This window comes from Chinchilla lanigera, unplaced genomic scaffold (genome assembly GCF_000276665.1).
Source record: "Chinchilla lanigera isolate Chin_1 unplaced genomic scaffold, ChiLan1.0 scaffold00031, whole genome shotgun sequence".
NCBI classification, from domain to species: domain Eukaryota; kingdom Metazoa; phylum Chordata; class Mammalia; order Rodentia; family Chinchillidae; genus Chinchilla; species Chinchilla lanigera.
The window spans coordinates 12694236-12718586 of NW_004955432.1; the positions used below are offsets into that span (position 1 = coordinate 12694236).

At 42.5% G+C, this 24351-nt stretch overlaps 1 protein-coding gene across 1 annotated transcript in view; it reads right to left on the bottom strand.

The window, feature by feature from the left end:
* Positions 1-24351, bottom strand: part of Slc25a13 (solute carrier family 25 (aspartate/glutamate carrier), member 13) — a gene marked incomplete at its 3' end in the record, with an annotated part of 103055 nt that overhangs the window by 8983 nt on the left and 69721 nt on the right. Inside the window, 1 exon segment of the mRNA XM_013515919.1 lies at positions 19006-19146. Coding sequence (XP_013371373.1) covers positions 19006-19146 — 141 coding nt within the window.

Here is a 24351-nt window from a genome sequence, read left to right on the forward strand (position 1 = left end):
GAGGTCTAGTAAGCTGGGTCTTAGGTATTTCCGCCTGACAATGGCTTCAGCCTGTCAAAGCTGCTTAACCCCATACGTTTGCTATACTGTAGCTTTGGTTTCTTCCGACATTCACATTTCCCTCCTAACTCTATCTGCCATTTCAGGTTAAAACACCCTTCGTCTTTTTCATATAAACAGCTATTAATCCAGGTCTCCTGCAACTTAATTAAATGTCTTACACAATTAACATAAGTAAGACTTTTTATTAAAGTCCAGTAAATTTAATCCTAGTTTGGCTCACCCTTCAAACAGGACAAATGCTTGGAATCTAGAGGCTGTCATGCTGGCCACTCACGCATTCACTCTACATATAGGTATTTAAAAAGGGCTGGTCTACGTTACCTATGGCCTTTAAGCCCTTGCATCTGTATCTGTCCACCCCAAACTCTTAAACGTTTAATTCAAATTAAGAACTGCCCAAGTACTAACCAGACCCAGCCCTGCTTAGAACCACAGCCACCATCACCTCTAAGCTCCTTATTTTATACATGTGCAAACCCACGTCCAGAACAGTTAACAGATCCACTAGATATGAACTGAGGGCCACGCCCATGGCTTATTCAGAGGACCATCAGGATTCGAAAGCATTTTTTCCACCTCTCCCATTTTTTAAAAGGGGAAACAGTACAGCATAACATCAAATCTGTGTGTAGCATCGAATTCTTCTCTTACGATTAGTTTTCTAGGAAGTTGTGATTTGGGCAGTTAGCGTGGGTGGTTAACAACACTGTCCTTTAGTTTTTTATTTTATATTCCTCTTCCCTTTCTGCCTTTGAAGGCTTCCTTAAGTTCTCCTTGCTATTTGTCCATAGACAGACTCTGCCCGGAAGACATTCAACTAGGTATTAAATAACCCAGTGAGAGCGAATCTTTTAGTTGAGGGCCCAAACTGCAGCCCCAAACCCAGTTACTTATCGTAAAGGGCTAACACTGCAATCAAACCTGAAGGCTGGGGTTTTAGTTTAGAAAAATCAACTCATACATCAACATCTTTTGTCTCAAGAGAAAAACAGCACACATGCCATAGGATCGCGACCACTGACAAACTCAAATAAAGATCAGTGAAAGCTTCTTGTCTGGCTCTCTTAATATAGTAGAAAGCATCATGACCATATTTTGAACTTTCTACACAAGCCGTCCACCGTCATTTTTTAGGCTGGTATTATTTGTTGCACAAGTTGTGTGGTTTTTTTTTTAACTCACTGTGTAGCCCTGGCTGGCCCTTCCGCCCAACCCTCCTGAGCACTGGGATTACAGGCTCAGGCCACCACACCCAGCAACTGTGCTTCTTACTATAATCATCAGTTTTCACCTTTAGCTGCATTTCCCAATTTTTGCATTTTACAGCAAGATGTCAATCTCTGCTTGCCTCATTTCGTTGCTTCTGTAAGTTTTATTTTCCTTTTTAAGTTTTTCTCTCACTACAAAATATTTTTATCTGGGCTCACCTTCTTCTTCAGACAAAAAGAACCACTGCAAGTAAACATTCTCAGGCACCCCATCAACAGAAGCATCAGCATCCCAGACTGAGGCCATGCTGGAGAGGCCCTTTTCCTCCTTAGAGTCATAGTCTATGGATTCTGTTCTGTTTTGGCCGGGGTAGATCTAGTATCTGCTTTGCCCTTTAGTCATACCGCTCACATTTCTTTGCTACTTCTTTCAAAAAGTTGCCATCCTGTTTGGTCATGGCGTGCGCTGTGCATCGTGCCCAATATTCTCATCCTTGTCACAGCTTTGTAATGACTTGACTTTCCCAGTGTCTGCTCGCTGGTAAGCCTGACGAGTCTCAAGTAAAGCTATGACTGTCCCACTCATCTGATCGATTAAGGTCCACCTGTCACTCTACATCTTTGATGACTGCTAAGCTGGGAAAACTAACCTCTTAAGTACCACCTCTTCATTCATTTAAACCCCCGGTACTACCATTTCCAATGAGATCTTTTAAGTAAAAGAAAAGAGAAGAGGGGACGCCATGTGGCTCCAAACCGTCTACACTTTTTTGAACTTGGTCTGAGTTTTCTGCATGCCTTTATCTGCCTGTATCAGTCTTATCTGACAGATTATTAGCAACCAGGCATCCTGAACTACCGTCTTATTTAATTTATAAAGCACTGAGCGAAACCTCTGGCTGTCAGCTGGGTCCTAAGACATGTTGCTGATGACCCTGACTTTGCTTTGCCATTTCCCATACAAGACAACTAAAAAGAAGACCCGAGAGGCTTTGGAATAGTACATGCTGTCAATTTCTACAATAACCATCATTTCCTAGAAAAAAAAAATTAGAAAACAGAACAAAGCCTTCAGTTTTCCAAACAAGGATACATTATTTGTTAGGAATACAATAAGCCTGTGAGAAAATACTAGTTTTGCATGGGAATATTAAAGTTTGGGAAAAAAAAGAAAAAAGAAAAGGAGACAGATTGATTCACCTGTCTTATGCTACGTGGCTTCGATATGCTCAGAAGGCCATGCGCAGGGAGAATAGACCTGAAATTAGAAACACCCCTGAGATGCAGGCAGAGTAAGAGCATACATAGTTAGACGTTTCCTAAGAAGGAGCCTTGAGTGTCCCACCGTGAGACCCCTTCCTTCCTGTCCTGAGGTCCTGTCAGTAAGTCATATATCCCAGTGAGGACTGTCTGAAAACAACTCCAGGAGACTGAGAAGAAAGGGCTTGATCAAAAATCAAACACATACACAAGTGAGACTACACAATCCTTGGGAAAAGGTGGAGCTGCACTGTGACCACGACAGGGGAAGAGGAAGGAATGTGTTATATTTTTCCTGTAAGGCATCAGGCAATGTGGTAAAACAGTTTATGCAAATCACAGCAAATGTTAGGATGCGTAAGAGGTCTTAAGTTTCTGATTACCCATGAAAAAGCGAGAAATGGAAAAACCAGGAAGAAAGGGAACTTGCGGACCAGCTGCCCCCCTTGCTCAGCACAGGCGGGACAGCCTCGCCAGGAAGTTAGTAGCTTTAATCACACCAGCGTCCAGCTTCCAACACGGGAGGAGCAGCTGGTAGATATTTCCCTCCCTCGTGGTGTAGCCACGGCATGAGCGGGAGCCCTTCCTTACCCATCAAAATCACCCAAGGCCTTTTTCTTCGGGGAGTGGAGGGACCGGAGCTTCCGGAATAAGTAAGGTAGGCCCTGTGAAGGGTCTGTGGAAAGCACGCACTGCAGTGTGAGGGTAAAGGGCAAGTGAGATGAGGAAGCCTCTCCGGGTACCTCTGCGGTTCCCCAGTCTAGCACCTGCTCAGCTGTCTCGGTAACTCTCCGGCCCAGACTGGAGGCAGCCTCTACTTCTATCCCCGAGGCATCAAAGCTCAATTCCCATGGAAAGCTAACTTTCAGAAGGGCCGGAGAGAAGGCACAGACCTATTAAATTTCCCTGGCTTCTTCTCCCCTCCGCGGACTTCAGGTCTTAAGGACAAAGGCAGGTGCCGATCTGCAAGGCCGCCTTAGGCAATGCCTGACCTGTTGCTCCTACACAATGAAAACGGAAGCAGGATGTCAGAAAGGCTTTTAAAGTTCTGAGAGTGAAAATGTTCCTCTGCCAGAGTCCCGGATAAATCTTTCGCTTTGTGCCTGAACGCCCATTCTCCAGTCCTACATCAAAAACATAAACCTGTCTGACTTGAGTTCTGCTCGCCTGGGTATAACTCTTCCGAAGCGATCAGCCACTCTGAACAAGTAACTTTTGAATGAAGGAAACATTCTGGGCTGTCCTAGTCTGCCTCGGCAACACAGAAATAATTACTTTGGTTAATAAAAAATTAATAAATTTAAGTGTGTGCCACTTAACATACGTCTTTAGATCTTCCTGCTCTACATGAAAACCTCGTATTTCCTGGCTTTAAGTCTTTTTTTGTTTGTTTTTACTAGTTCTCTGGGCAGCCCCGCCCTTAGACATTCTCTAGTAGGCCCTCGTTTCCTTTGTACACTGTAAAATCACTTGGGGAAAATTAAGAAATGCAGAATACAATCCTCTAATCTCTTACTATTCATTAAAGTCCTTTTTCTCCAAAGAAGGAAATTATTATTATTTTTTTCTTTTTTAATACGAGGCCTGCTAATACACCACCAGGAACAATAAAAGGCATCTCTGGGCAGACTCTGTAAGTAATCGCGCACCAGCTCTGGCTGCACTCGTTCTGCAAGGTTCTCCTGCCCTCATCGTCATCCTGCATGATGCCCAGGGAGACCTCTTCAGGGGGAGGCCTCCCGGCACTTCCGGTCAACAGGCCACAACTCACACAGCCAGTCAGGCCCAGAGACTCCGGCCACCTTGGCATCACGGCGGAAGAATCACTCTGCTTCTCCTGCCTTCTTGATGTGGACACTGTACTGAAAGCCCCCGGGAGCTTTCATCAGTTCTTAGGTTGCCGGAATCATCCACTTGAGTTTACTCTGTCAGAGCTGCCTGGTATGCAAGTGTCAAAAGATACAACAAAATAGGATCTCTCACTCTTACACACAGATGTGTGCACACACACGCACAGAGCTGTCTCCAATTCTCTAATGCCTTTTTTTTCCCCTTTAAACTCTAAACTCTGTGTCTTGGGTGATATACAGTAACACCTGCCCAATCAATCCCATTAGGAAAAAAAAAAAAAAAGAAAAGAAAAGCCAGTTCTGAAGAATGGTGCCGATCCAGAAGTCAGGGCCAGGGCAGTCTTTTCACATGCTAATTCTTGCTTATTCTATCAGTACCTGCAAACACAGCTCTAAACAGACTATTTCTAATACAGGGCAAGGTAATTACACTCACAAAGGCACCTGTGTTGGGCTGGGCACCAGGAGCCAGCAGGTCTGGGAGACAGAGGCTTAACAGAGACTCCAGCAGTGAATGCACATTGTCTGCTACGGAGGAAAATGCCAGACTGGGGAGCCTGCAGCCTTCAGGACACAGAGGTGTACCTTGTCTGCGAGGGTTATTTAATGCTCCTGGCACCTGTCGGCAGAGCCGCCTCTCCTTTTCTGCCTTACAGGTTTAGAATTTATTTGGCATGTATAATTGTATATTTTGATCCTAGAGCTACAAACAATGGGCAGCATGTCACGTCTTGATCCCTCAGCAATCCTCCTGGCTTCCCCAGATGAGTTAACCCTTAGGAACACAGCCTGGTGGAGGTCTCCCGCACGGCCAAGGCGCGGTGAGAACGTGCCGGCCGGCTGAGACTTTCACAGAGTGAGTCTCAGCATCTTGCTGAGAACCGTCACTGGTGCTGAGACCCGCTGCTGCGATTGCCACTGGTGTTCAACCAAACAAGCGGGCCGCCAACAACCAAAGACGACTTATCAGGAAACTTCCACATGACTTCAGTCTGAATATCCAATGTGAGCGCCTACCTTTTGGTTTTAGAATGCTGGCTTCTCAATTGCATTGTAATTCTAAAACTTGCAACTCTGGTTATATTTTAGGAGTTCCCTTTTGGCCAGTCCTAGTTCTGTGCTGTTCTACTACTGTACATTATTTTGCCATCAATGATATTATCTCTTAGGCAGACTGGAAGCTTTGGCAGTAGCACAGAAATGTTCACATGGAATTTCTGTCTCTGAGCTTCCTGGCATCACCTTCACAAAGCCGATCTGTATGTGTCCCAGTTTTTGTTTTCAATTTTTGTTTTCTTTCCTTCCTCCCTCAGTTTACCTACATCACTACCTGCAATATCTATCTCTAGCCTAAATTCTCACTCTGGAATTTTATTTTATTATTTATTTATTTATTTTATTTTTATTTTTATTTATTTATCTTTTTTGTTGGTTTTTCTCCGGTACCGGGAACTGAACTCACGACCTTGCGCTTGCCAGGCAGGCGCTTTTGCCGCTGAGCTAAATCCCCAGCCCCTTTTGTTTTTTTTTAAGGGAGAAAAGGTTTATTTAGCTGAGTTTATAGAATTTTCAGCCCATAATCCGCTGGCTCCAAGCAGGATGGTATCACAGAGGAGAAACAGTTTGTGCCAGGGGAGGGTAGCAAAGCAAACGTCACTCTGGAATTTTAATATGCCTACTTATTATAGTCTTTGTTATCCTCCGATTTTTCCTATGTAATACATGTTCTTTAGAGTACTTAAAGCAGATCCCACTTTACGATTATGAATTTTAATTTTAGCTTAATAATATTAAGTATTTATAATTATAAATATATTAATTGGGGTAATGCTACTTAGAAACATTTACCACTCTGTTTCATTTCTCTTATATATCTACATGTACACCTGAAATAATTATTTTTTACCTAAAATATATTCTATAATTCCCCCCTTTAAAAGGCTTTATTGGTGATATGCTTTCTGAGTTTTGCCAGTCTATTCTATAATTTTTTTTTTTTTTGGTCTTTCTGAGACAGGTCTCACTATGCAGTTCAGCCTGGCCTTGACCTCACTTTGTAGCCCAGGTTGGTCTCGAACTCAAACAATCCTCATGCCTCAGCCTCCCGAGCGCTGGGATTACAGGCGTGCGTCACCACGCCCAGCTGCCAGTCTAAAAAATGTCCTGACAAGCATGGTGGTGTGTGCCTGTAGTGCCAGCTAACAGAAGGCTGAGGCAGAAGAGCTGCAAGTCTGAGGCCAGTCTGGGTTAGTTAGTGATTTCAAGGTAAACCTGGAAAACAGCAAGAGCTTGTATCAAAACGCAAAGCCTTTCCCCCAAAGTCTATTTTATCCTTATCCCTAAAATATATTTCATAGGGTACAGAATTCTAGTTCAAAAAATTATTTCTTCCATACTGAAGACATCGTTCAGGTGTCTTCTTGCTGCCCTTATTCCAATTCTTATGTTAGCTGTCAGTTCACCTCTTGCCTCTACGAAGACCCAGCCATTCAAGACTTTTGCTCTAGCTTTCATATTCAGCAGCTTTATTGTGATGTTTCTAGCCTGGGTTACTTTAATCTATTCTATACTTGCAATCAATCGTACTTCTTGAGTCTATGGATTAATGGCTTTCATTAGTTCTGAAAAATCTTCAGTTACCAATGGTCCTTTCCTTTTCATTTTCTTTCACATTTATCAGACCATCTTATACTTTTCTCTGTATCCTAATTTATTTGTCCCTAGGAAATGCATTCTGGACATCTTTTTTTTTTTTTAATCTCCTAACTTATTTTATTTATTTATTTATTTATTTTTGGTTTTGGTTTTTCTCTGGTACCGGGAACCGAACTCACGACCTTGCGCTTGCCAGGAAGGCGCTTTGCCGCTGAGCTAAATCCCTAGCCCCTTAACTTATTAATTCTCTCTTCAACTGTGTTCAATCTGTTGTTCAGGCAATCTGGTGAATTTAAAATTTTAATTATACTTTTACACATTTTAATCTTTAAAACAAATTAGCAACACTTATTTTTCCCAATAAATTATTTTGTATAGAAAAAAATAACAAAATAACAAAGACAAAAACAAACCAACACAAAAACTAAAAACGATACACAATTTCAAAACAAGATGACAGTAAATTAACAGTGGCTGTTATATTACATATGGTTATCGTCAATGAAGTTGTTTAGATTACCAGAGGTAAGAATGCAAGATTGAGCAAACAATTAAAGAGAATAAAAAATAATTTAAAAAACATTAGAAATGATACAGAGCTTCACTAAACAAGATAGTAGGAATTCAGCAATGGCTGTGATATTGCATACTGTTTTCTTCAAATTAGTTGTTCAGATTACCAGATATAAACATGCAAAATTAGTCAAAAAAATGTAACTGTTCCTTTCAATAAATCAATAGACATCAGCAGTCCAATTATCCCAGCTATCCTAGTATTTACATATGTATTTTTCCCTTCCTCCTTTCTCTTCTCCTTTCCCTCATCCCAGTTGTTCCTTCCATTTGAGCAATTTCTTTCCCTTTCATATCATCTACTGTACCTTTTAAGTTTTATTTACTCTTTCAGGTTCTTACACTAGGGAGATAATACAATGTTTACACTTGCACGTGATTTATTTCACTTATGAGTATGGTCTCTAGTTACATCCATTTACCTATAAAAGTCTCAAGTTTATCTTTTTTTAATAGCTGCATAATACTCCGTTGTATAAAAATACCACATCTTTTTAATCTATTCCTCAGTTGATGGGCACTTGGGTTGCTTCCAAGATTTAGCTATGACAAATTGTGCTGCTATAAACATGAGTGCACATATACCGCAGTGGTATGATGTTTTCAGTTTTTCTGGAAAAATATCCAAAAGAAGAATAGCTAGGTTAAGTGGACCTGTAATCCTAGTTTTGTGAGGAATCTCCACACTGATTTCCATAGTAGTTTCACCAGTCTACATTCCCACCAGCAGTGGAGAAGGGTTCCTTTTTCCTCACAATCTCTCCAGCATTTGTTATTGGTTGATTTCTTGATGATAGCCATTCTTTCTGGAGTGAGATGGAATCTCAGTGTTGGTTTAATTTGTATTTCTCAAATGTCCAGTGATGTTGAACATTTATTCACATATTCACTTGCTACTTGCATTTCTTCACCTAAGAAGTGTGTATTCATTTCAGATATCCATTTTTTGATTGGGTCACTGAATTTTGGAGGCCTGATATTTTAAATTCTTTATATGTTGTAGATAGAAATCCTTATCTGAGGGACAGTAGGCTAAAATTTTTTCCCACTTTGTGGGTTTTCTTTTTACTCTGTTGGTGATTTCTTTTGATGTGCAAAACCTTTTCAATAAAATGAGATCTCAGTTATTGATTCTTTGAAGTATTCCCCATGCAGTTTCGCTTTTGGTTCACAAACTCTCTGCCTACCCCTATGTCTTCAAGATTTCTACCTACTTTCTCTTCCAGTAGATTTAGTCTTTCTGTTTTAATATTTAGATCTTTGATCCATTTGGACTTTAGTTTAGTGTATGGTGATAGACATGGGTCTAGTTTTAGCCTTCAGCATGTGGAAAACCAGTTTTCCCAACACCATTTATTAAAGAGGCTGTCTTTCTTCCAGTGAACATGTTTGGCCCCTTTGGCAAAAGTAGGGTGGCTGAGTGCATTTGTAGTTGTGTCTGCATCTTCTGTTCCACTGATCCTCAGGTCAGTTTTTTTGCCAGTACCATGCTGATTTTATCATAGTAGCACTGCAGTATAATTTCATGTCAGGGATTGTGATGCCTGCTTCCTTTCCTTTGTTACCCAGGATTGCTTTTGCTATTCTAGGTCTCGTCTGGTTCCATATGAATTTTAGGAATGTTTTCCCCAGATCTGTGAGGTAAAATACTAATGGTATTTTAATTGGGATTGTGTTGAATCTGTACAACAATTTTCAAATTAATAAGTCTTTAAAAAGTGTAAAATGCTTCCTGATGTTTCTGTCATCTCTTCTTCAAGTGCCTTACTTCTTTGTGTAACTCGAGATTTCTTGTTGCGCGCTAGAGCTATTGTTCTCCTTGGAACGCTCACCTGTGGGCATTCCGGGAGGTGTGGCTGGAGGTGGGGCGCTGCAGACAGGAACGGTGTTTGCCGCTTTCAGGTACACAGGGTCACTGCCACTTCCAGATTGTTCAAACAAATTCCCACCACAGTTTCTCTCAGCATCAAAGAACTACAAACTCAGCCTGAAAAACTGGGTGAGATCAGCCTGGAGTTCCTGATTTTTAGGGGAGGGTTTCCTCCCAGCCTCCTTCTTTCTCCTCCGCTGAGAAGCAGTGCGGCTTTCTTTGCAATCCAGGGGAGAAGGCGGAACTGTTCTTTCACCCTCCCACTGAGGGCGTAGCTTTTCGAAATTCTAGATTTTTAGAGTATCTTTAGGACAGGAATAGGGCAGAGCAAGAGTGGGAGCCGGGGTAGAAACGTTAGTGAGGCCCTTCCCATCCAGGCTGTGCACAGACAGCGTTCGGCACCTAAAGCTAAATAGCTCCTTCACTTCTGGGACCTATGTGCCTTGGCTGACGACCTCAATCTTGGCCCTATTCCTTTTAGAATTAATGCTCAAATTTAAGTAACTACTCACTGTACCGTTTTGCTAAATTCACCTAATTTTAGGCTTGCGTTGTCTTTATTTCCTTGCCAATAAAATACATTATCCAGTATTTTTAGCTGTTCTAATGGGATGATCAGTTCAAATATCAGGACTGCCGATGGAAAGAACTTGTGCCGTACAGAGGAGATGCTCAAACTGGTTGCTCTTGACACTGTGTCCTGACAAGTCTCCTTGAAAACATGTCAGGATTATGTAGCCCATGCCCCCCAGTAATTATTTCTTTTTTGTTTTTCCCCCAGATGTAGAACACAATAGCTGGGCGGGGGCGGGTATTGGACAGTTCCTCTTTCCAATTTCTTCAGAGCAGTCATGAGGGCCATTTCTCTGCCTCTGCAAGGATGATGGCTCAGCAGCACTCTAGCTGTGCCTCCCCACGTTATGGGCCACCCTTCTGAACGCTCCCTGAAGAGGAGAACTTCTTTACACAGCAAAGTACACTGCATTCAAAGAAATACATATAAAAATATACCGTCTGTGGGGATAAATCTGAACTGTGCTACTCCATACCCAAACCAGTACACTGTAGGAGCAGGAATCCAGGCTTTGTAATCAGGGACCTTGGCTCAGGTCATCCCTCTACCACTTCACTGCTATGTGATGCTAGGTTAGGCTCTTAGCATCTCTCACCTCAATTTCTTCACTCAGAAGACATTAATAACACACTAAACTTAATTGCAATGATGAATGGCAACTACCTTGTAGTTGTGCCAAGTGCAAGATTTCCAATAAAAGATGGCAACTAGGATTATCAATGAAAAGCACTGTCCTACTGGAGCGGGTGGAAACAGATAATGTATTCTTTAACTGGCAGCTGGGAAACGACTTCCATGTGGTTTCATACTGAATCAGTTTCACACTGAACTCAACACGTGTTAGTTTGAGTCAATCTTTTATTTAGCGAATGACTTAATACTATTAAATAAGTTCATATAAATTTGCTAAATTGATCATGGTCCATGTGGGCCATAATTGTCTCTTCAATTTTATAGTGAGGTAACATTTCTTAAGTGGGTCATCTTATCAGTGCATACACTGGTCAAAGTTACAAACTAGAGAATGTTTAAGAATGGCTTAGCAGAAATTCAAACACATCCGTCACTTCTGGAAAATATATTGACTTAGAGAACCGTAGGAACAATAGATTGGTGGCACAAATTTATATACCTACCACAAAGGATAGCACGTTAGAGTCTAAAAGTTCAGATAAAATGAAAAATTCTGTCTTAAAACTAATCCTGTGGGCACTTAGCAAAAAATAGGAAAAAAGAAACAAATATTAACACAACAGAAATTAACTTGTAAAAAGGTTTGCCTCTTAAAAGCTATCTGAAGCTTGAAGCTGAGAAAGAAGCATTTTATTATTTAAGATCCTTTTGTATCTTGATTTTCTGTTAAAAATTTTCTACTGAAATAAAGATTTTAAATAATTTTTTGGTACTGGATTGGTACGTTTGAGTTCTTTCATGTCCTCAACATCAAGCACGTTGACGGTAACAACGCTTTATACACTTTTGTCACTCCAGTACCTGATGGAGCATTAGCATGTAATGAATATTTGGTGAATGCAGAGAAGAACAGTAAAACTTAACACTGCTTGCTAATATTTTTTAAAAATCTTCTTTTATCTAGTTTTTTGATGATCTGAACTCCTTTGGAAGCTTCTATATTTTTTAAGGCTTCTCTCCCTCTCTTTTTTTTTTTTTTGGGTTTTTTTTTTGGTTTTTCTCCGGTACCGGGATCTCCCTCTCTCTTGTGGAACTGATGATGGAACTCAGGGCCTACCCACTGAGCCATTACCTCCAACCCGCCCCATTTTATTTTGATACACGTTCTTAGTCACTAAGGCTGGCTCAAAATTACGACCCACCCTCCTGGCTCAGCCTCCCAGTGTGTGTCAGTGCACCTAGCTAAGGCATCTCCTTTTAGTTTGCCATTTCTAAGTTCAAGCCAAAATGCCTCGCCTAGAGGATGTTGTTAATCATATATCAGAAATTACTCAGGCCTGGGGCAGAATGGAAGCCACTGGACATTTTTGCAAAGATCCCTTAGTTGACATTCTCTAATCCAAAATGAATAAAAGCTGGGCAGGGTGATACATGCTTATAATGCCAGGCACTCAGCAGTACTCAGTAGGGAGAGGCAGAGGGATCGTAAGTTTGAGGCTGGCCTGGAAGCTTACTGAGATGGTGACTCAAAATAAAAAGCTTGGGACATAGCTCTGTGGTAGACAGCACTTGCTTAGCGCGCTGAAACCTTGAACTCAATCCCCAATACCACCAAAGAAACAAAGAAAAACAAAAAGCAACTAGTACAGCATGTGTCCTACGTACCAAGTTCTATTCTATGTGCTTCACATGGATTATTTTAGTAAACTCCCTAAACAATCATATGAGGGCTGGGGATTTAGCTCAGCGGCACAACGCCTGCCTGGTAAGCGCAAGGTCATGAGTTCGATTCCTGGTACCGGAGAAAAACCTAAACAATCATATGAGTATTTCCCTGGAAGTCTAAGTTACCATCACATATTCTGTCCTGTCCGACTCAGCGCAGCTTTACATGACACAGCAAGTTTCAAAGAGAGATGCGATCCAGTTTGAAACCCAGCCTTGCCACTTACAAGCTATGAACCTTGTACAAATTACCTAAATTGAGCAAGGCTTCCTTTCTTCCGCTGCAACTTAAAACTAAAAAGAAATGCCTAGTAGGCTGCAGTGAGGATTACATGCCGTGAAGGACACACAACTTTAGGCATGGGGCCCAGCAAAGCAGGCTTCCATAAACACGAATCTAATGAGCCTCTCTCTCCCTCCCTCCCTCCCATACACACACACACACACACACACACACACACACACACACAACCATAACCACCACCACCACCATCATTCCATTCAGATCCTTTTGTCTTCAGTGACTATTTTTCCTTTTTGTCTAGGAATAGGCAAGGCTCTCTCAATAAAATTAAAACAGGCCAGGAAAGTGGCCCAGTGGAAACGGTACTTGCCCAGTATGCCAATCTCCAGCACTGCAAAAAACAAGTAAAACTGAACAGTAATATCCCAACTCTATTCCCTTAATTGTCCTTTGCCTCTATTTTTTCTTCTAGTTGCTGCTCTCTTTCACAGTAAAACTTTCAGATTGGGTGGTTTGTATCGTTTCTACTTCTATTTTTCTTCCTGGAGGTTTTTGCTTCTATCATGGTATTCAAATTCATTTCTTAGGGGTAACCACTAACCTCCGCCTTCAAGTGCATCCTGCCCTCCTCATCTGCCTTGGCCTCTGCAGCATTTGCTAACACAGCTTCCCCTCCCTATGTCCACTCCTCCACTGCCCTCGCAATCATGCTCCGTCCAGCCCAGAGCTGCTGCTGCTCTCCCCCACCCACACTTCCAGCCTCCTAGGCGTTGGGGATATCAGTTCCATCCTTGGTTTCCCACACCATGGAGACTTCACCCGTGCAGATAACTCCTGCGGGTGTCTGCTGGACCCACCTTGCGCCAGGCTCCAGCCTTTCCTTCAACACCTTCAGGGTAAGAAAACACTGCGAAGAGAGTCGGGAAGTCTGCCTGGGGCTGCCCTGGCCTACCTAGATCATGCAGCTGTTGTAACTTCCTGGGTTTTCCACCTCTGTTCCTAGGTTCTAAAGACAACAATAGACGGAAGGTCTTCTAAAGGTTTCTCAGAGATTCTCAAATTCTAACATTGTTACATCATTCTTCCAGGTGCTTAAACCAGAAATCTCGGAGTTGCCTTTCAATCTGCTTTTACTTTCTACTTTTTAGGACTCACGAGGCTAAGTCCTCAAAGCCTTCAGACGCACCAGCCCTCACTCTCCCCACTGCAGTGCCCAGCTATACCCTCCTTGCTGTCCCGTCTGTATTCATCCCTGCTCTCCCTGCCCCCGGCATGCTCCAGACTGATGTCAAATTTCATTTCCTCAAGTACAATTCCAGTCACGCCCTGTGTCTCTGCCTGCTTCGTGGTGAACTAGGCACCGTTCCTCACTTGAGGCCAGCCCCTTCAGAAAGCTTCCCTGGTTTTCCTGCCTCGAGCCAGTTCTGTCTCCTGTAAAGCCCTGTGCGCACACCTGCCAGGCAGGGCTTCTCAGCTGCACATATGCCGTGCTCTACGGATCTGGGGAACTGGTTAACTGCCCTCATGAGAAAAATGATTGATGTTTGTATCCCCAGAGCCAAGCGCAGAGCTTGCTGGTGAAGCAGAGTGGAAAGGGTGAAAGAGACTGGAAACTCTGAAACTGGAAAAGAAGGTTTCATAAAATTCCACCCTTTTTATACTCCACTCCGCCAGTATCGCGGTCTTTTCTGGTCATCACTGACGGCTCCCTTGCTTTCCCTGCTGATTGTCTTTGTTTATAAGAGAGGCATCTCACTTTCATTCACTTGCTCAACAGATATTTATCAGATGCCTACTTACAACCAGAAACACCGACAAATGCAGCCTCCAACAAGATAGGCTCCTGCTATCCAGTCCACACAAGGTAAGGGAGACAGTTACAGAAAGGAAATCATCAGAGGGTGACAGATGCTCCCAGCGAACTGGTGGGGCGACTCTGACAGCAAATGGCACCGCTGGCTTCTTGGGAGGGGTCTGCTGAGCAGAGAGCTGGAGGAAAGAGCTTCCCAGCAAGAGCGAATGGGTCTGGGTGTCCGAAGAAAGGCAAGGCAGCCAGCACAGCCAGCAGGTAGGACGGTGATCCAAAGCAGAGTGTGAAGAGGAAAGGAAGGGCGACCTGGCTAGCCGTTGCTCTGTTCTAACAGCTCGAGAAAGCTGGTGGAAGGTCTTTCACCCAGGAATGGTTTCCGCAGGGTCCATCAGAGTCTCATTTCCTCTGGTTTTTGCTTATGTACCTTATTCCAGAGCCTTCCCTGCCCAACCTAGCGAAAGGTACCGTGTCCTGCTTTGGCCCTACTCCATCCCCTTACCCTGCTCTCTACTTCTTCAAGGTCCTTAGCATGGCACAATCTCACATATTTGTTTGCTTGATGGCTGACATTTCCTACGCACCAAAGCACAAACACAACCTTGGCTGTTCACAGCCACCTGCTGATGGCCCAGGCAGTTCTAGAAAAAACAAATACGCATGAGCAGCAAAATGGTTAAAAAATGTTTCATCCCAGTACTGCAAAAAAAAGCCCAAAACAAACAAATTGAAGAAAAAAAAAACTTCTACGATTATACACAGGTCTTTTAAGCAATGAAGGAAGAGCTTTAAGACAATGTACCTAAAATACTCTATTTGCATTTAAAAAATGCTATATTGATACTGGTATAATTTAGGATGTACTAGAGAGAGGAAGAAAAGATGGATAAATGTTGATATAAATAGAAAGAATTTTTTAAAGCTATATAAAAGCTTAAAGCCATGGCTACTCTTTGAAGAGAAGAGGGAGAGACAAGGAGAAATAACTTCATTTTCTTGCATGTATCTTTCCGTATTATTTGATATTTGAAGCATCAACCTGTATTTTGTACAATTTTAAAAATCAACTCTCTGAGCTAACTAGCAGAATAAACAAGAATGTATTAATATATCATTACTTGTTTTCACAATGCATGGACACTAGTTCTCATGGTTCATGGAAAGACATGAACTCTTCCACTGCTTCCCAAAAAAGCATCTTTTGACCACTATTAGCTGTGCTGTCACTTAATATTAAGGAACAATTTTACACACTGACTGATGGCTCCTAAAGAGGGAACATTTAAAATTACGTGTACACAACTTTGTTCTCTATGACAAAATTTATTTGACTTAATTTATGCTCCAAGGGTTTTGACAATAAAAGTTACCTAGAGAAAGAGAATTATATTCTCATATATATTTTATGTATTAAAAGTATTTTTTGCGTTCCTGGGCATTAAACACAGGGCCTTGTACACCCTAGGCAAGTGCCATCCTCATAGATTCTTCAGAAAAGTAGTATATGCTGTAGATTTCTTAACTACAGTATATTCAAGTAACTCTTTCAAAGACAATTAATTATTCTGCTTTTACTTCAATCTTATACCTCTTGTGCAATATCACTCTCTCTAAATGTTACCTTGGAAAGAGTTTTGTTTACCTAGCTCACTAAATCTGCTCTGAGCTATTCTAACTTCAGGAATGCGAAATGTTTACCATATACACTTTATTTTTTAGTTGCAAATGTATTTCTAAAGCAAGTATTCTAATTGCCATTTACCACAAAGTCACAGAATAGACACGTTTTTGCAAGTCAAATCAGGGGAAAAACAGAAAGCTTGGTTAAGTCCAATTTAGGTGAAGTTTACATTCAGCAGGCCTAAACATACAGACAGAGCGACCCACTCCCCGCTCCTGGTTCAGCATTGTCATGTTAACAGTACCAAACAAAAGCCACGGGGAGAAGGGAGATTACCTGTCCCAACTAAAACCAGGACAGTGGTTCTCTTTTTAAAGGACTCCTCAGAGGACATCTACCAGGCTTAAAAATTTTAGGTCCCTTGTGATCATCTGCAGTCTACAGAGAAAGGCTTTATTACTAAAAAGCATTATCCTGAAATAAAAACACGTGAAACTACACAGCAATGCTAAAGCTGTGATGCTCCTTAACCTGCTAGAATAATTTCGGATCTTGGAAGGGTGAGGTGGGGTAGGTTAGGGTGGGGTGGGCTGGGAATCCAGGTTCACAGGACGAGCAGGATCAAGCACCTAGGGTGGTGCTTTGAGCCAGTCTACTGAGAGAAGCTTGCAGCACGGAGAGGTGGAGCTGGCTAATGGAGACAGGTCCGCCACGTTAGCTGATAAGGACGGCTAGCAGAAGTTAGAGACTGCTAAATCATTTTTTTTTTTACAACGAAACCAAGTTTCCAGCTCAAAGCACTAGTGACTTCAATTGGTAGTTACCAATACACCAAAAACACCATGCTGTACACAGCGCCAAGCCCTTTGGAATGCCTCTGAACTACATTAAACCACTAGACCAGTAATTAAACCGACTTTATATGGTAGTGTGCTCATGCTCAAACTTGAGCGATCCTGCTCATTTCAGGAAAGCAATTTTAGCACGAAAGTGGAAACAAGCAACTTCTGAGCCTCAATTTCAGCTCAAATACCATGGTTGGCAGCTTCTGCTCACGCAAGTACAAAATCAGGATACCAGCTACTTCCAAGGAGTGTTAAAGAGGATTACAATTACAAAATAATAGGAAGATGAAAAGCACTAAGTCTTGGTCTTGTATCTTGTGCAGGTAGTTTAACCGTCTGCTTCTGTATCAGCAAACAAGTTTTTACCGCTTTATCCACCCAGACATTTCGATACCAGTCATGGTACCCAAGTGCTTCTACCCAGACAGCCTGCTGAAAGGCTGCCTGGCACCGTGTCAGGATGACAAGCTGCTACATCACGTTACAGAGTGCAAGAGCCTCAAAATCCAGAAAAGAAGATGACTTCTCTTCCAACTGATCTGTGCTGTGCCTCCTGACACTACTGGTTATTTCTTACACCTGGGTAATAAACTGATAAACAAAATAGGGGTAGAACACAGCGTTCATTGCACAATCACAGATGGAGCATCTTACGTACTGTTCTAAAAAAGTCAGCATGTTTATTCCTAAATACTACATGTGTCTAAGTAAATAAGGCAATTCTTTTAATACAGGAAAATTTTTTTCTCTGCTAACATCAATCCTGCTAAAGAGAGACACTGATCCTCACACAGGCTCAGATCATGGGGCACTCTCCCAATCACCTGACCTTGAAAAGTGCCATCGGGGGCAGATTTGAAACAACCTCAATTATTACTAGTTCTGGATATTGACTGAAGTCACCTGTAGAACGCAGGTTAGGAAAAAAATAAAAAGACTAAACCCTGTGTTGACTGTCAAGACCAGTTCCTTAAAGGTTCTCTGTAGCAGCATGGCAAGTTCTATATTACGGGGGTCAGTCACAGCCACTCAAGATGAACTGGGAATAAGAAGAGTAATCAACCGTCTCCATGCTATGTGTGCATGGAATCAAATTCCCAGAAACAGGGGCTGGGGATTTAGCTCAGCAGCAAAGCACTGGCCTGGCAAGCGCAAGGTCGTGAGTTCAGTTCCTGGTACCGGAGAAAAACCAAAAAAAAAAAAAAATTTCCAGAAACAAGGTTGCACATGATGACCAGAGTGCTCCACCTCATACAGTGGTGGGTTAAAAAGGAAGACAATGTCCTCTGCAAAACCATGTTAGCACATGATCCAAAAAGTGGATACTGACCAAACCCTCATTTAAAATTTGTATGAACAATGGGAATAAAAGATTTGACTGTCTTGAAATGAAACCATCCTGAGTTGTACAGAAACAAAGTACTATTACTTTTAAGTAATAGTATATATTTCTGTGTAAATAAATACAACTATTTTAAGTAGACCTTTGACTTCCCCCCTACATTCTTAAAGGTCTGCTTATTCAAGTGAGTATAAAACATTTTTAAAGGGTCTTTAAAACCTTCTGTTTGATAATGCTTTAAGGCTGGACACATGCCTGGAGACGATTTTAGTATATTCCATTAGAACTTTGGGAAGGTAAGTGTGAATAACAGCTTTCAAGAACACTAAAATTTTCATTCTGTAATCACTTTGAAAAACCATTTTCCAAATGAAAAAGCATTAAGATTTATAATAATTAAGATGAGGCATAGAAAGAGAAAACACAGACAAGGCCCGAATACACAGGATCGGATGGTACTGTGAGCTCTTCAGCTGGTATGGGCTCCCCCTTACGCTGAGCTCAGCCTAGCTTGGGAAACATACTGCCAAGGACCCTCGCATCTCTCCCTCATGCAGGACAGCACTGGGAATTCGATTTCCACATTAGTAACCAAGCTAAGTAAAGCTGCAGCCAATGTTGTTGTTGAAAGTTATCTTGAGCAATTCTAGGTGGTGAAATCACTGTCACGTGATGAACAGTTGCTAACTTATGAGATGAGAAAGCAAGCAAATAAATGGTGGAAAGCAGAATTACCTTATAGATGCCGAAGAACCCCAGGTCTCGTACGACGGACAGGGCACTGACCCGGGGGCCAGTCGTGATCTCTCCAGCCACCTGCAAACGGATCTTGACGATTTCTAAAGGATTTGTGAAAATCACCTGTGAGCCTCCAGCCTAAAGAGAAAAAGAAAAAGTTTAGGATCAAAGCTGGGAAATAGTCAGGAAAAGATGAGCGGTTATTCTCAACACAGCTCAGAATATTCTCTTCTCAAGAGGCTGTAGTCTGTCCTGGTCTGATCAATTAAAACAGTTGGTGATTACAAGTTTGCATCAAAATACAGCTACTGTCTAGGAACCCTCATGTAAAGAGGCACCACCTCTTTCAAGCTGCGGCTGAAAGACGCCAATAGCCAGAGGAAGCCTTCTGTTGGCCTCACTAGAGTGCTCATGCTAAAATGCCAAAGACTTCTTGAAGCAAAACCAACTACCCCCAGGGCTCAAAGCCAAGGGCACAAAGGCAATAATAAAATACAAAGCAGCTAGCATCCAAATAAAGATGCAGATCTGTTTCCCAGAAGCAGAGGGGGCCAGGAGGACAAATGTTCTTGAACAATGGATTTCAGGATTCTGGCAAGGATTTGACAATTGCAGAGAACATATAAACTTAGACGGGAAAAAAAACAAAACAAAACAATAGGGTGGATCTTGAAACATCATAAAATTATGCTTATAATTTTACTTACCTATCACCTGTCTATAGAATTGTTTTTCTCATATAAGATAAATGGCATGTCAAGTAAGTAAAAATGTGCATTAAATCAATTACGGCCCAAACTTTGAACAGTATGTGTTATATCCTTCCAGCAATGGCCGTGTGCCACGCATCCAAGATCATCAGTGAGATCTTTAAAGTGCACTACACAGGAAATTTTAAGCTAGCTGTTTTGCAGCTAAGCAAGCCTGTATTTATCATGAGCAATTACATTCTTTTTTAGGGTACTTCAACCTGTTATTCCTTGTCATAAATATATTACATTTTGTGTGATCCAAACGCAGATTAATATGCAGCACAATTCATCACTACATTTATTATGTCGTGATGTCCTAAAGAGAAAACAGACAATGGGGCTTGTTTCATTTTGGAGATGTCATCATGAGAACAGGTAAACTAGGATCACCACTGTCAGGTTCGAATTGGACTTGACCCTCCTAGCCCCAACCTGCCTACCACCGGAAGCACTTCACTCAGCAGGCAACGCAGCGGCCAGCACAGGATGCTGTGAAGGAGATAAGATAGAACAAGGAACTTTGCAGGTCCTGGGGACATCTGGAGACGCCTGAAAATTTACACGAGACACTTCAAGGATGTCCACTGAAGTGCAAGACCGCCAGAGAGCTTCGACCACTGCTGTGTATTAAAATCTTCCCGCCTGATGTTCCCTTCCTTCTTTCCCTCCCTATAAAAGGGACGCGTTTCTCTTAGTTCGCTGCAGACGTCTTTATCGTCCTCTGCTTGCCCGCACTCAGGCACGGTAAATTCCATGCCACGTTGCCTTACACAAGCCTGGTGGTCTCTGCTGGTTCTCCAACGCTGCCGGATGTTATAAATGTCATATAAAACTACCTCTCAGAAGATTCTCTACTCCCAGTTCCTACTGTATATAACTTCACAAAGTGGTCGGTATTAATTATAACTTGCTACGAGGATGGTCTCTGAAGTATTGTTTTTGGTAGCCAGAGCTAAGAATTAGAAAGACATAAATACCCAGTGGTAAGAGATGAAATGCACTTGAGTATATCCATATACTGAGATGCTCAGCAGCCAGTGAAAATACTGCAGAAAAATGTTCTACCTATACTGTTAAGTAGGAAGTCTTCCATGTTCAAAATGCATATACATTCTTCCCCAAGGTACCTACACACAGAAGACGTACACCAGTGTGGTAGATGGGAGGTGGACAGCTTACAGATAGTTTATTTTGGCTATACTTTTAATTTTTTCTATACAGCTTGGGAATTACTTCTGTAAAGAAAAATAAGTAACTGTGTATAATTTACACAATATACATAATGTTCACCAAAAAAATCAAAGAAAAATGCTCGGTCACTAAATCAAATTGTTTTCCCATTTTTACCAATTTGATGGATTAGGCAAGACGTACTTGTTCTTAGACACAGATAAGGGTTTTCCCTCTCTCCACGGTCACACGGCAATGGTTTTCTCCAGTGTTCACCATCTGCACGGTTCCTCTCCCTGTCTGCTTCTCCCCTGACTCACCCATTATCTTCATTTAAGCCTGGCAGGAACAACCTGGACTGGATCCATGAAAGAGCCTCAAGAACTAGGAAGCAGGGAGTGACAGGACACACCTAAAAGCCAGTGTTTCCTAAGGGCTCACACGAAGCGTCCTGCTCCCTGCTCACCACTCAGAACAGGTAGGCTTTGGGCATACACTGTCACCGCTAGAATGTGTACAGGAAGAGCAAACCCGTGCCTGGGTTTATGGCTACCATTTCCTATGTGACAGGGAGCGAAGGACTGAAGGCTGGGAGAATGAGGAGATGAAACAGACTCAGCCTGGCAACCACGCTAAGTGCACTGTAAGGATTCTCATTGTGCTTCTGGACCAGGAATCTCTGCAGATGAACCTGAAACCAGTATGCAGAGACTTACAAAGATGAACGTACATGTCATATAAGAAAACTGTTTCATGGAGACAGAGTGTTGAGAAAGCCTCACTGGGATGGAGTTAGCCTGGGGATGCATCTCTCAAAACTCCAGAGGGTAAGACTGTCTCTGCGAGGGGTAAAGCAGAAGGCAATCAGAGCACACTGATCTTGAAGAGAAGAGGAAGGAGTGTGCTCTCATCCGTGTAGGGCCACTGGTGGGTCAGGGGGCAGCTGAGTGTCCCACGTGAAGATCCAGCCTCACTTCCTCTGTCTGTCAAAGCATCTCGCTTAGTGTCTGTCTTGGCTACTTTTCTCTTCTTGCTGAGACAAAATACCTGACACTCAAAATTAAGGAAGGAAAGTTTTATTAGTTCAATCTGTGGAGGTTTCAATCCATAATCAGCTGGTTCCAAGACAGGTGGCAGGGCACAGGGGCAGCAGCTCAAGGCGGCACCAGACCGCGAAAGCAGCAAGAGCCCAAGCGGGTAACAGCAAGCCTCTTTTCCTCCCTTACGTTGTAAGCAGGCTACTCTCAGCCAGGGCGGGTGTAGTACTCACACCATCTCCGTGCCGTTCTCTTCACAGGATGAGGGTGTTTACAAAGTGAGCAACCTGGCTCCCTGCTAAGTTGCTTAATTAAACTTTTAAACTTCTCAAGTCCACAGAATGTATCAACTGTTACAGTGTCATAGTTATTTTTCTCTTGTTGCTGAGACAAAATACCCAACATACACAAGTTAAAGGAGGAAAGGTTTATTTAGCTCACAGTTTGCAGAGGTTTCAGTCCTTAACTGACTGGCTCCAAGGCAGGTGGCACATCAAAGACAGGCCTTGCAGAGGAGAAACAGTTTGTGATGGGCAGAAGGTAGCAAAGCAACAAGGGACATTCACAGGTCTTTCTGTCCCTGGTATTTTATCCAGGCTACTTAGGGTGGTTAGCACTCCCATCTTTAATCCTAGCGCCCTTGATCCTAGCATTGCACCGTGAATCAATTCTAGCAACACAGATTCTAGATCCTGTGACCTTTGAAAAAGCCCCACCTATGACTACATGAGGCTTTGGGGGGACATCCACACACAAGCCATGACACTTATCATGAAGAGCAGGGATGGCAAATGTCCAGGAGCCAACACAGTGCTCATGACAGAGCACCTGTTCCACGGGGGCTGGGATCTCTCTCTTTCTCCCAAGGTGGCGGATCTCCTCCCTGGTTGCATGGCATGATCACTTGCAGAGCTTGTAAAAAGCAGTGCCTGCTGCACCCTGCTCAGACAAATGAACTTCTGTGTTGGTCTTCTAGAAAAATTTCCTACATGATCATTATGTGCAGAGGGTTGAAACATCCCTTCACTATACCCTCTCTAGGATCCTTGTCCATGCTGAGAATGTAAGGTTTAGTAGGCTTCCTTAAGACTGATTTCTAATCCTGCTCTTCCACAATATTTCAGAGTAACTTGTATTTTACCTCTGACCACCTAAGTAACTGGTGCTATTATTAAAGGATTCAATTTTTAGTACAGAATTGTCATCTTATTATCTTATATCTTTCCTGACACCTGTAAAAGTTGTAAACTATATATGACAGAAATATAAACTTAACTTCCTAACTTCAAACCAATCAACAAACACCAATGCCACACTACAGGAAAACGAGTTCTCATCCCTCAGGCTCATGATAGAGGCAAACGCATTGCAGAAAGCTGCAGGAAACAGATGCATCTGGACGGAAGAGCGTGGTGATACCAGGAAAAAATCAGCGATGGACCCACAGCCTCTGATGCCCTCAGAAAGAAAGAACCTACACACTCAAAGTGGCCCACTGCAAGGTGTCAAAGGTGAAGCAGGCCCTTTGGAGTCAGACTGGAAGGAAATTCGAGACTCTAAGGCACCGAGAAGATGCTTATCACCAGGTGCGGTGGCCGGGGACCTCGGAGGCTTGATTGCTGAGCAGCACGCCGCTTGCTGTGCTTCTAACTCTGGTCTGCTATCATTCACAGTACCTCAGCCAGGATCCACCCCTCCAAAGATCAAAGACAGCCGAATCGGCAGACAACGAACAGGAACACCTATTGTGTATAGTGTCTTTGTGTCCTTCATCGCTTGAGATCTCTGGCTGTGTGAAGATACTGGCCTTTCTGTGTGTGCAATTTTGTCACAAATCATTTCCCTGGGACGTTTTGGAGTCTGTAGCAAATAAGACAGGGGGAGATTTTCCATATTCAAGCCAGTGCGGCACACTGTCCTGACAGTGGGTCCCTGGCTTCTCTTCATGGTTCTTGCTACAATCTTTGTTACGATATCTGAGAAACAAACACATACATCTATCCCAGATTCAATCTCCTCTTCATTCACATATTCGTCTACCAAACACATAAAAGCAATCAATTCCAAGTTTACGTCAGGGGCTACAAGGACACAGATGAGTGCACAATCATTCTGCTTTCTAGGAACCTGAAGTAAGGCTCAGGCAATTGATAACCATCAAATATCCACTACTGGTCCCAAGGGTGTTGGTTTATACATGTGTATCTTCAGTCCATGAAAGAGATGCCTTCCCTAGACTTCATATGATTGTAAAACGAACCAAAGAAAGATTAAAGCAATTTTTATGGGTTGAGTTGTCTTCTACCAAAAATCAGTTTACTATGACTACCTCCAAAACACCTTAACCCCCAGGCCGTCAGAATATATATTCTATATGTACTCTT